The following is a 13,839-nucleotide window of genomic DNA, read 5'->3' on the forward strand; positions in this document are numbered from 1 at the left end:
ACCCGCCCACACTCTCCTAAGCCCTGCCTTCTCTATAATACTAGTCTGGGGAGAGGGGGGCAGGGCGCTCTGAAGAACGGACAGAGGATCGGACCGGACCAAGAAGAGGAGCTGGGAGCTGCAGGTAAGTGGACAACGGTGGGGGGAGGGGGTTAATCCGATACTGCACACTCAGCTCAAGTACTCCTGAGTTGAGCTGAACACATGGCCCGATGTACATAGGGCAGTGCGCTCAGCTCAACTCCGGAGTAGTTGAGCTGAGTGTGCAGTATTGGATACTACTCGATACATGGAACAAGTCAGCCACAGCCAAAGTCTATACTTGTAAATTGGAGCACGGATCAGCCCTCCGGATCAGGGCGCTACATATGCAGAAAAAAAGAAAACAGATCCAGCTCCAGCCAAAATATACTAATAAAACATGACTTTTAATATTATTCTTTAAAAAATCTTGTATATCTGTACAGCGTAATCACCTAAGTGCAATAAAATTATCAAAAATTGAAAAATGCAAAAAACATGATGATCCACAAAAACTTTGAGACAAAAAAACACAAGACCTACATTAACATGACGATACCGCTGATGCGTTTCGAGGTGTTGTTACCTCTTAGTCAAAGCGAACAAGTCATCGCTATGACTAAGAGGTAACAACACCTCAAAACGCGTCAGCGGTATCATCATGTTAATGTAGGTTTTGTGTTTTTTTGTCTCAAAGTTTTTGTGGATCGACATGTTTTTTGTATTTTTCAATTTTTGATAATTTTATTGCACTTAGGTGATTACGCTGTACAGATATACAAGATTTTTTAAAGAACAATATTAAAAGTCATGTTGTATTAGTATATTTTGGCTGGAGCTGGATCCATTGGATATTACTCCTGCTGTCACACACATCTCGTGTGTAGCAGAGCTCAGTGCACACTCAGCTCTACTACATCTCTACAACAGTGTGTAGAGATGTAGCAGAGCTGAGTGTGTGCTGAGCTGTGTTACACCAGAGATGTGTGTGACAGGAGGAGTAGCTGGAGGGATGGTTGGCAGTAGTGCAGAGCTGTGTGTGTGACAGGAGGAGTAGTTGGAGGGATGGTTGGGTGTAGCAGAGCTGAGCTCTGCTTCATCTCCAGTGTCCGGAGTAGTCGAGCTAACTGCATGGCTAGCTCTGCTTCATCTCGCCATAGGAATGCATTGACCAGCGTTGATTGGCCAGTGTACAGCATTCGGCCAATCAACGCTGGTTCTGCCGGAGAAGGCGGAATCTAAAATCGGACCAGAATGGAAACTGCCGTGGACCGATTTTATACTCCGCCTCCTCAGGCAGAACCAGTGTTGATTGGCCGAATGCAGTACACTGGCCAATCAACGCTGGTCAATGCATTCCTATGGGGAAAAAGTCAGCTCCAGCATATTGCAAGCTGACAGGGATCCCGACATAATAAAGGTACTTGATGCCCCCAGACATGCTTCCCCTGCTGTCCCAGTTGCATTCCAGGGTGTTGGCATCATTTCCTGGGGTGTGATAGTGGACTTGGTGACTCTCCTAAGTCGAATGGTGGGATCCCCTGTAACGAAGCATTTTCTCCCATAGACTATAATGGGGTCCGATATTCGTTCGAATAGTCGAATAATGAGCGGCTATTCGAAACGAATATCGAACATCGAACATTTTACAGGTCTGACCTTAGACTCCGCCTCCTCCAGCAGAGCCAGCGCTGATTGGCCGAATTCCGTACTCTGGCCAATCAGCACTGGCTAATGCATTGTATTGGCGTGATGAAGCAGTGCTGAATGTGTGTGCTTAGCACACACATTCAGCTCTACTTCATCGGGCTAATAGAATGCATTGGCCAATCAGCGCTGGCCAATGCATTCTATTAGCGTGAACTGAGTTTGCACAGGGGTTCTAGTGCACCCTCGGCTCTGCTACATCAGATTGCTACATCTGATGTAGCAGTGCCGAGTGTGCATCAGATGTGTAGTTGAGCAAAACTGACTCAGCACTGCTAAGTCTCTGCATTCGCATAGGAATGCATTGGCCAGCCTTCGGCCAATCAGCGCTGGCTCTGCCGGAGGAGGCGGTCTAAGGTCGGACCTGAATGGAGACTGGTGTGGAGCGATATTAGACTCCGCCTCCTCCAGCAGAGCCAGCGCTGATTGGTCGAGTTCTGTACTCTGGCCAATCAGCACTGGCCAATGCATTTCTATGGGGAAAAGTTAGCTTGCGAAAATCGCAAACTGACAGGGATTTCCATGAAATAAAGTGACTTTTATGCCCCCAGACATGCTTCCCCTGCTGTCCCAGTGTCATTCCAGGGTGTTGGTATCATTTCCTGGGGTGTCATAGTGGACTTGGTGATCCTCCAGACACGAATTTGGGTTTCCCCCTTAACGAGTTTATGTTCCCCATAGACTATAATGGGGTTCGAAACCCATTCGAACACTCGAACAGTGAGCGGCTGTTCGAATCGAATTTCGAACCTCGAACATTTTAGTGTTCGCTCATCTCTAGCAACCAAATAAACAAACAAAAAAAAGCGGACTGAAAATGAACAGACACTAATGGATGGTTTTCTGTCTGTTTTTCATGTATTTTTAACGGATTGGATTTAACAGATCTGTTAAAAAAACAGACACATTGGCATTAGTTAGTGTCTATTTGTGTCTGTTTTTGTCCCTTATTGTAGGTGTCTGTTATTTATTTATTTTAACGGACATCTGTATAACAGAATCCAACAGTAGTGTGAACCCTGCCGTACATTGCCGCTGTAGATACCAGTGATTCCACAGCAGCTAACCTGCAACTAACTTGCCATGTGTTTCCCCAGCTCAGTTTCTGTAGCTCATATCTCTGTGTAGACATATACCACTTCAGTTTATATATCATATTTTTAATTATGTTTTCTTTTTTAGAGTCGAATTCGTAGAATGTGGAATGACACGGTTAGAAAACAATCGGAGTCTTCCTTTATTACTGGAGAAATAAACAGCTCAGCTTCCCTAAACAGAGGTGAATATTATTACTGTGAAATAATTGTCTTTACAATGGTTTTTCTTCTGAATTTTGCTTGATTGCCGCTATCCAGATAAAATAATGCTAATAAACCCTACGGCAGCTAGGTTCCTGCCATATAAGATTCTGAATGTAATTATAGCTGCATCAGTGCTGGGTCCTATAGTGGTTTTACCTCTAAGGTTCACACCTGCGCTGGGTCTCCCCTGGGGGATTTCATTCCGCATTCTGCTTTAAAAATGCAGAGAGAAAAGTCCTACAAGCAGCGATTTTCTCTCCACATTTTTCTGCTACTTTCAAGTGGAAACCAGATGAAAACCCGACAGATCTGATTATAGTCTATGGGGTCCGCGGGTTTCCTAGAGTAACCACTTTTTTAAGCAGATTAGATTTCCGTTTAGGGATCTACTTGGGAAAGCAGGTGTGAACCTTATATACAGTAAGTGAATGACCAGTTAATTGGAGCTACATCACTGTACTTGCTGTGTGATTTTGCTAACCACAACCACACAGCCAGTAATGAGATGTATTTGTAATTAATCAGCCTTTCACTTGCTTAAGAGTAAAGACACCAGCGGTGCCCGTACTGAATGTATCTATAGCTGTATTTGGAACTCCATGTGGCAACAACCTTAAGGTATAGTGTTAGTATGTGTGGCTTGCTGCCATTAAAGAATATGTCATGTATAAGGAAGTATAAGATTTTGCAAACACAATTTCAGCACTTCTAAAACAGAATGAAAAAAATAGCACAAATATATCTAAGTATATATGTTGAATAAACTACAAACAAGTAAGGGCAATGAAGTTCACAGTATTTACATGGCTTTTAATAGATTATTGCTACCATTATATGTGTTACATGTCAGTTTTCAGGTAAGAACATGAGAATAGCTGAAATAAGGTAAGAAGATATTTGTACATAGAAAGTGAACAATGTGTATTCAGGTAGCCAGCATACAAATTATTTGCTTATATTATAATGTTTTTATGGGAAGAATAAATTTTTCCCATGATTGTGAAAAAAATTGTCTTAAGCGGTGCCATAAAATTTCTGAATCAGGTAGTTGCCTACATGCCACTGACCACAATGATGTATTACTTGTTTAACATGATTTTATAACTAGTGATGGGCAAACCTCACAAGTATTGTCTCTTGAATATTTTCGAGGTGTGCCCGTAATACCTCTTCAGATCAGAGGTCCCTGGTAAAATAATACACATATTTGCCTTTCCTTACCTCCGGGTAGCTCGGTCAAACCCCAGAGTATAATATTTTGAGGCCCTGGGAGGTACAGAAAATAACATCACCTTCCCTCACCTCTGCAGGGCTCTACTGTGGCATTTAGTCAATCTCCTGCATGAGATTGTCAGCTTCAGTGACCATAAGTATTGCAGTGCTACCCCTCAGTGACTTCACCTCTGTCCCCAGGGCCAGATAACATTAGGTTCATTGTTCTAGGCTACCATCGGTTCTAGTGATTCCAAGCACCTCTAAGGGTCCATTCACACTGAGTTTTATGGCAAGTATTTTAGAGAGGAAAATATCTGCTTCAAGAATTAGGAAATAGTTTCTTGCTCCAACACAGTGCATGGATCTTGAAGCGATTTTTGAAAAAACAGCGTTAAAAACCGTGTCAAAAACAGTGTCAAAAATCCCTAGCAGCTTTTCTGCCTCCCATTGACTCCCGTTGGTTTTTTCAGGTGGAATCTGCCTGAAGAAAGGTCATGCTGACAGTGGTATACCTAGAAACCTATGGTAAGGCTTTTTTTGCAAGGCTGATTTTGAGGTGGATTCAGCGTCAAAATCCTTGTAAAAAAACTCTGCGTGCATTGACCCTGACTGCTATAAAAAAAAAAAAAAAAAAAAAAAAAAATCTTATTTATATTAAAGGAGCTTTCCCACTAAAGATGTTAAATCATGTCATATGCCGTCCAAGATCATGTGATGAATACAAGGTGCACAACTCATTTCCTTGCAGTTATCTGATTACTGTGTTGTGACTATAGTGTGCACCTCTGTGTTCATCACATGACCATGGACTGTTTTTTATCGACTGGAAGTTAGCAAAATAACTGACAGCAAGCAGAGATATAGATCATGAGAATCTTGATACATAAAGTATATTGAAAAATTGTACAGAAATAATAAGATTTTTCTTTGAATATTTGTCTGAACCTGAACAGACCCTTAAATTAAACATGTATAGCAAGGGTGTTAATTTCCCTGAAATGCCAAATTGACGAGATGTTTTTTTAAGAGGACGTTTCACGTCTTCATAGATGTGCTGTATTATATACCGATAGAAAGCCGACAAGTGCCCTGCTTCTGGAGATATCTGTCCTGTTAATTCTGAAACTGATATCTGCTGGACTGCGAGGGAGAAGCCCTCCCGACAGTGCTCTTCCATAGACTTTGTACTGTCAGGGGGGTTGTTCCTCACAGCCCAGGAATTACACTAAGCTCTAAGACCCGCCTTTCTGACAGTGTGAAGATGTTTGTGCCAAAATTAAAGGCACTGATATTCCCAGTGCTGGAGCACATACCAGAAATGCAAACAATTCACTGAATGCAATCCACTGTCGACTTTCTAGCAGTATATAATACCACACATCTTTGAGGACGTGAAAGATCCATTTTAAGTTTTGATTTAAAAATGTCCAAGGATAAGATATTTCTGATAAGTCCATATAGACTCCACTGTCTGGTTCCAGAGAGTGGAGGCAGCATGGCCTAAGGGGGCATTCACACGGATTAACACCGGGCGTGTATTACAGCCGTACACGCTGGCGTTACGGCAGACTGCCGAACACTTCCCATTCACTTCAATGGGAGCGCTCGTAAACGTCGCTGTTACGAGCGCTCCCATTGAAGTGAATGGGAAGTGTTCGGCAGCCTGTAATACACGCCCGGCGTTACTCCATGTGAATGCCCCCTTAGGCCATGCTGCCTCCACTCTGAGATAGCCGCAACTGTTGATTTCTCTCCTATCATTTATCTCACTATCTACCTTTAATTTATTAAATCTGACTAAACTCCATTCTACTTCTTCTACTATTTTATCGTTCTTTTTGCAAGTTTTGATACTGTATTACAGAATAAAATTGAGTAATTGCTTTGGATCATGCAGTGATGCTTGCAGCTTGACTATCAATAAAATACCTCTTCTTCCTGACCACACCATCTTATATTCTGTCTGTGACATCAGCACTGTAAGGTGTCCTCCTTCCACAAATTATAAGCTAAGAAGATGTCAAGTGATGTCAGGCGATGCCAGGATGTCATACATACACATGTCAAATTACAATGTAATTTGGCCTTTTTAGTTTGTCTGAAAACAATTTGAAATATTCGGGTCGAACTTGCTTGTAACAAATCATATCATGCATCTCTTAAAGGGGCTCTATCAGCAAAATTATGCTGCTAGAGCCCCACGTATGCATGCATAGCCTTTAAAAAGGCTATTCAGGCACCGTAAAAGTTATATTAAACTACCCCCCCCCCCCCCCCGTTTTAAAATAATAACCTAAAAAAGAATGTGCTCTACTTACGGATCGTGCACACTGGGCGGGCATTCAGGGTGTGTCTTCAGCTTCTTCCACGCCTCTTCTTCCTCCGATGTCCTCCGGTCCCGTCTTCCTCCAGTGCTCGCGAACGGACAGTGATAGCCTGGGCGCATGCGCAGTAGCTGTAGTTGAAGCCGCATGCTACTGCGCATGCGCCCAGGCCGATTTTTTATATCAGTGTCTGCGAGCGAGCGCCGGAGGAGGACGGGACCGGAGGACATCAGAGGAAGAAGAGGCGGGGAAGAAGCTGAAGACACACCCTGAATGCCTGCCCAGCGTGCACGTTCGGTAAGTAGAGCACATTCTTTTTTAGGTTATTATTTTAAAACGGGGGGGGGGGGGGGTAGTTTAATATAACATTTACGGTGCCTGAATAGCCTTTTTAAAGGCTATGCACGCATATGTGGGGCTCTAGCAGCATATTAAAATATGTAAAGACTTAGAAACAGGCTCTGTCCCACAAGAATTACACATAACAAATGAGCCCAAATGACACCCCAAGGTGTCAAAGTAATTTAGGAAACTATAGGTCGTCTTTTTGGTCAAGATTTTGAGGCGAATACGGAATCAAATTCCTGACCAAAAAACCCTGTGTGAACTTACCCTTAAATATTATACCTACCACTGAGGTTAGACTTAGTAGTCTAACCTCAGTGGTAGGTATAATATTTAAGGGTAAGTTCACACAGGGTTTTTTTGGTCAGGAATTTGATTCCGTATTCGCCTCAAAATCTTGACCAAAAAGACGACTCCCATTGAAATCAATGGGAGCCACTCAAGAAGTCAGGTGCTCATTCTTCAGGCCGTTTCGACTCGCGATTTGGCCTGAAGACACACCCTCCTCCAAACTAGGCCCATTCATTGGGACTAATCCGGAGCGGAGTGTGCGGCTGGATACCGGTGCAGTGCATCAGCTTTCAGTCACGGCTACCCGGCTGTAAACTTACCCTAAAGGTTTTCTAAAAGATGCTATCCTTTATTAACTCCCTGAAAATAACCTTATGACACCCAATCAGCATGAATTTATGAGGAATTGGCCCTGTTAGACTAATCTGATCAGCTTCAAGGAAGCCTGGACCTGCTTTAAATTTAGTGTATCAGAACCTTTCAAAGGCATTCACTATTGTATCGCATAAAAGGTTGGTATATAACATGAGAACGTTGGGACTGGGGGAAAATCCATACATTTGTGTTCAAAATTGTCTCAGTGATAGGATGCTGGAGTGGGTGAGAGGGTGCTGGATAATGCCAGATATTCAGACTTGGTCACAGTACCAGTTTGTGGCACTAGGGTCAATATTGGGTCCTCTTCCTTGAATGTGCTTATTAATGACCTGGAAGAGGGTTCACGGAGTTGTTTCTGTACTTGCGGATGGCATTAATCATAACTGAGGAGGATCGTAGAATAGTAAAGTAGGATTTAGAGAAACTGGAAGCGTGGGCCAAAACTTGAAAAATTAAGTTTAATGAAGACAAATGTAAGTTTGTGCATTTTAGTCAAAGAAATAAAATGTATGATTATGTGCTTAATAGTGAGTTACTGGGGAAGACTGCCACTGAAAAAGACTTGGGGATTTTGGTGGACATTAAGCTTATCTTTAGTGACTAGTGCCAGGCAACTGCTGCCAAGGCAATTAAATCAATGATGCTATTTAATTTGAGTACAGAGAGACTTACTTCCTACATGTGTTTCTATGGATAATTTTCTGCTTGCAGATCTTGCACCTTGCCATGGATTTGTCATTTGGTAATGTACAATAAAAATCCCATATCGGAGATGACTGCTCGTAGCTTCTGCCAACATCAGCTGTGGAAATGTGTCTGCCAGTGCCACCAACAACCTCAGCTTGACTTAGACCTATCCCAGGCAGATTTTTTTGGATGTTGTGGTTGCACATTGAATGGAATTTTTACTATTGCTGCTGCCACCACCCTCTTCCTCTGATGTCACCCTGACTCGGTTGTAAGATCTTATCTGCAATAGAATCATCATTGAATTTCATCATCTTCCCCACTTTTTTGTGACTCCTCATGGCTTTGGGATTCCTCTCCGCCCTCACACTTCCTAACAGATTTCCATCTAGTGGCCCAACCAGCATGACTAGCAGTAGTATATCCCCTGCTATTACTACCTCTACCAACACACATTTATTTTACCTTTAACTCCTTTGCATCCAAAAACACTGTCAGTTCTATCAGGAAGAGGAAGTCGTGGAAATATCTCTTTCAGCAGACTATGAATGATTATTAGAGAATGGGATCTGTGTCAGTGAAGATGAAGAAGAAGACATGGTTGACAGTACAGAAGGACCAGTGTGATAAAGGAGGAGGAACATACAGAATCCTATGTTTCATTTCTTTAAAGAATGTCTTTATTGTCAGGAAGTAGGACAGCACTGCAAATACTGTAAGCTTTTTTTTTTCTCTGTTTGTAGACAAAAACCCCCAAAGCTATGAGAAACGGAAAATTTTCAGATTAGCACAGGCAAACACAATGTTTTGCCATTAGAACAATGCATTTAACAAAAAAAAACAAAAAAAAAAACTCTTGCCCTCCAGAAAAAACCCTTAGGATTTTTCACTAACAAGACTGACTTTGTCAATAAAACCAACATAAGACACTTTGTGGACAATCACAGATCAAACTGCTCTACGGCAAATCAGACTTAGACAAAATTGGACTATTGGCAATTTTGGGGATTAACTGTCCTGTGTTTGTACTACATCGGTCACTGGCTCACAGCATAGATATTCTCCCTCTCTCACTCCCATGATTTATCTCACTATCTTCCTGTAATTTATTAAATCTGACTAAACACCATTCTACTTTTCCTACTTCTATTATTTTACAGTTCTTTTTGCAAGTTTTACTATTATATTACAGAATAAAATTGAGTAATTGCTTTGGGTCATGCAGTGATGAACACATCCATCCCTAGCTTGACTAGAATGGCTCTTCTTCCTGACCACACCATCTTATATTCTGTCTGTGACATCAGCACTGTAAGGTGTTCTGCTTCCACAAATTATAAACGAAGAAGCTGTCAAGTGATGTCAGGCGATGCCAGGATGTCGCACATACACGTGTCCTGTATTTTCAGTGTACAATGTACTTGGCTTGTAAGGAATCATATCACACATCTCTTAATATTTAAGTACTTAGAAACAGGCTCTGTCTCACAAGAATGACACATAACAAATGTGCCCATGTATAAGAATGGATGAAAGTAATTTTGGAAGCTATAGACCAGTAAGTCTAACCTCAGTGGGAGGTAAAATATTTGATGGGTTTCTAAAAGATACTATCCTAGATTAGCTCTATAAATATGATTAGCTTCTAAGAAGCCTGGACTCTGACAATGCTTTTGATTAAGTTTATCTGAACCTTTCAAAGGCATTCACTATTGTATCACATAAAAGGTTGGTATACAGAGTTGGCCAAAAGTATTGGCACTCCTGCAATTCTGTCAGATAATACTCATTTTCTTCCAGAAAATGATTGCAGTCACAAATTCTTTGGTATTATTATCTTCATTTAATTTGTCTTCAATGGAAAACCACAAAAAGAATTGTCAAAAAGCCAAATTGGATATAATTTTGCACCAAACATAAAAAGGGGGGTGGACAAAAGTATTGGCACTGTTTGAAAAATCATGTGATGCTTCTCTAATTTGTGTAATAAACAGCACCTGTTACTTACCTGAGGCACCAAACAGGTGGTGGCAATAACCAAATCACATTGGCAAGCCAGTTGAAATGGATTAAAGTTAACTAAACCTCTTTCCTGTGTCCTTGTGTGCACTACATTGAGCATGGAGAAAAGAAAGAAGAACAAAGAACTGTCTGAGGACTTGAGAAGCAAAATTGTGAGGAAGTATGAGCAATCTCAAGGCTACCAGTCCATCTCCAAAGACCTGAATGTTCCTGTGTCTACCGTGCCAGTGTCATCAAGAAGTTTAAAGCCCATGACACTGTGGCTAACCTCCCTAGATGTGGACGGAAAAGAAAAATTGACGAGAGATTTCAATGCAAGATTGTGCGGATGGTGGATAAAGAACCTCGACTAACAACAAGTTCAAGCTGCCCTGCAGTCCGAGGGTACAACAGTGTCAGCCCATACTATCTATCGCCGTCTGAATGAAAAAGGACTGTATGGTAAGATACCCAGGAAGACCCCACTTCTTACCCAGAGACATAAAAAAGCCAGGCTGGAGTTTGCCAAAACTTACCCAAGAAGGCCAAAAACGTTTTGGAAGAATGTTCACTGGTCAGATGAGACAAAAGTAGAGCTTTTTGGGAAAAGGCATCAACATAGAGTTTACAGGAAGAAAAAAAGAGTCCTTCAAAGAAAAGAACACGGTCCCTACAGTCAAACATGGCGGAGGTTCCCTGATGTTTTGGGGTTGCTTTGCTGCCTCTGGCACTGGACTGCTTGACCGTGTGCATGGCATTATGAAGTCTGAAGACTACCAACAAATTTTGCAGCATAATGTAGGGCCCAGTGTGAGAAAGCTGGGTCTCCCTCAGAGGTCATGGGTCTTCCAGCAGGACAATGACCCAAAACACGCTTCAAAAAGCACTAGAAAATGGTTTGAGAGAAAGCACTGGAGACTTCTAAAGTGGCCAGCAATGAGTCCAGACCTGAATCCCATAGAACACCTGTGGAGAGATCTCAAAAAGGCAGTTTGGAGAAGGCACCCTTCACATCTCAGGGACCTGGAGCAGTTTGCCAAAGAAGAATGGTCTAAAATTCCAGCAGAGCATTGTAAGAAACTCATTGATGGTTCCCGGAAGCGGTTGTTCGCAGTTATTTTGTCTAAATGTTGTGCTACCAAGTATTAGGCTGAGGGTGCCAATACTTTTGTCCGGCCCATTTTTGGAGTTTTGTGTAAAATGATCAATGAGTTGACTTTTTTTTCGTTCTCTTTTGTGTTTTTTTCATTGCAAGCAAAATAAATGAAGATATTAATACCAAAGAGTTTGTGCTTGCAATCATTTTCTGGAAGAAACTGAGTATTACCTGACAGAATTGCAGGGGTGCCAATACATTTGTCCAACACTGTATAACATGAGAGCATTGTGACTGGGGAAAAATCTATACATCTGCGTTCAAAATTGTCTCAGTGATAGGATGCTGGAGTGGGTGAGAGGGTGCTGGATAATGCCAGATATTCAGACTTGGTCATAGTATCAGATTGTGACACCAGGGTCAATATTGGGTCCTCTTCCTTGAATGTGTTATATTAATGACCTGGAAGAGGGTTCACAGAGTAGAGTTTCTGTATTTGCGGATGGCATTAATCATAACTGAGGAGGATCATAGAAGATTAAAGTAGGATTAGAGAAACTGGAAGCGTGGGCCGGATTTTGGAAAATAAAGTTTAATGTAGACAAATGTAAATTTATGCATTTTTGTCAAAGAAATAAAATGTATGATTATGTGCTTAATAGTGAGTTACTGGGGAAGACTGACACTGAAAAAGACTTGGAGGATTTTAGTGGACCCTAAGCGATCAGCGGCAATTAAAATGATGAGATGCATCAAAAGAGGCACAGACACTCATGACAAGAACATTTTTTTGCAAATCACTAGTATGGCCACACATAATTTTTTTCTGTAAATTAAGTTTTTATTGAGTTTCAAAGAATAACTTGATAAGTCATTGAACACAACAATCCATCAGGTAATATAACAAAGTCAGGATACCAAATACTGTGATGAATAGGCACATCATACAGAGATCACATTATACATAGGCATGTAGTAGGCTTTACAACCATAAAAGGTCATGCAGGACTTCAATTATTTCAGAGGGTAGAGACCAGAGGGAGACACAGACGAGGTATTATTAGACAAGACCTAAACTGGAATGGTCTCCTCCAAGTCTCTCTTCCATATAAGCATATACGACAGTTTACAAGAAGGTTCAACCATATTAAGAGCTTTATAGACAATGGATACACCCTTAGTGAGTAACGGAGATCCTAAAAGAAACTTCTGGAAGGGGGATGACTCTGAACCTGTCAGCACAGTACAGCAAGAGTGGAGGCATGTAAGTATTTATAAAAAGTGTGCTTACGTAAATTAAACAAGGAGACTAACTCTGAAAAAGTCATTGGGTCAAAATTGGGCCCACTGGTACAGTTGATCCATAGTTGTTAAATGATACAGAGCCCAGTCCTGTAGATCACTATCAGGGACAAGATGCCAAAGGCTTTGACGAGATACATGTTGCTTAGGAATCTGAAACAATGAAGGACATACATAGTGGTTAAGGGGCTAGATAACTTTGTAGGTTTTAGTTATTCTATATCTTGTGGAATCAAATCTAGTATAAATATTTTCTATTTGGGCCCATCTATGGGTAGAATTGGGTTCCCCCATTCCCGTAGGGCATCAGCATAGTAGAGTGATACTGGGAAAGGTTATACCTCTTCTCTAAAATGTATCATAAAAGATTGAATGGGCAACTCTAGGCAGTCTGTTAGCCCATATAAAGTTGTTGACAACTTTACACCTGTATGTATACATTGCATAATATATAATATTTTTGGGAAATATAGCATCTTAAAACCATGAATTCTCACCACCCATGAAAGCGTTAGACTTAACACCCTATCTAAGTCATGTTTCATGGACTGAAGAAGTTTAGTAGGGGAAGATAGGTCAACTACTATAACGTGTATACCTCAAAATCCCTGATTCTGAATATAATTCTGAATCTGATTCTGCCCTCTTTAGGTATACAGTTAACTTATCCACCTTTACAATTTTACAAGACTAACTACTCAAACCTTCTGCTGACTATTAGAGATGAGCGAGTAGTGAAATATTCGATATTCGTTTCGAGGAGCCCCTCAATATTCAACTATTCGACCGAATATCGAATCCCATTATAGTCTATGGAGAAAAAAGGCTCGTTTCAGGGGAAACCACAATTCGACTCAGGAGAGTCACTAAGTCCACAATGACACCCCAGGAAAAGATGCCAACACCTCTGGAATTCCAACTGGGACAGCAGGGGAAGCATGTCTGGGGGCATCTAACAAGCCCAAGTCCCAGGATTACTCCACTATCAACTAGACACTTTCCACACTCAATAGAACCTCTATGGAAAGTGGAAAAATACTAAAAATACTTGGAAACCTTATAATTATAATATAATTATCTGCAATAATACGGACAGAAACACTAATTTAAACCTATAGAAACATTAGCATACGCTCATCACAATTCTTGACTTGATAGCTGCGTTAAGCAG

General features: G+C 41.3%; 1 protein-coding gene across 1 annotated transcript in view; it reads left to right on the top strand.

Moving 5' to 3' along the window:
- The window catches only part of ADGRL3 (adhesion G protein-coupled receptor L3), an 877,296-nt gene that overhangs the window by 711,455 nt on the left and 152,002 nt on the right, over positions 1-13,839 (top strand). Inside the window, exon 23 of the mRNA XM_075282777.1 lies at positions 2,911-3,007. Within this exon, the coding sequence (XP_075138878.1) occupies positions 2,911-3,007 (97 nt within the window). The remainder of the gene's footprint in view (positions 1-2,910; positions 3,008-13,839) is intronic.

This window comes from Leptodactylus fuscus, chromosome 1, assembly GCF_031893055.1.
Source record: "Leptodactylus fuscus isolate aLepFus1 chromosome 1, aLepFus1.hap2, whole genome shotgun sequence".
In the NCBI taxonomy this organism is placed as follows: domain Eukaryota; kingdom Metazoa; phylum Chordata; class Amphibia; order Anura; family Leptodactylidae; genus Leptodactylus; species Leptodactylus fuscus.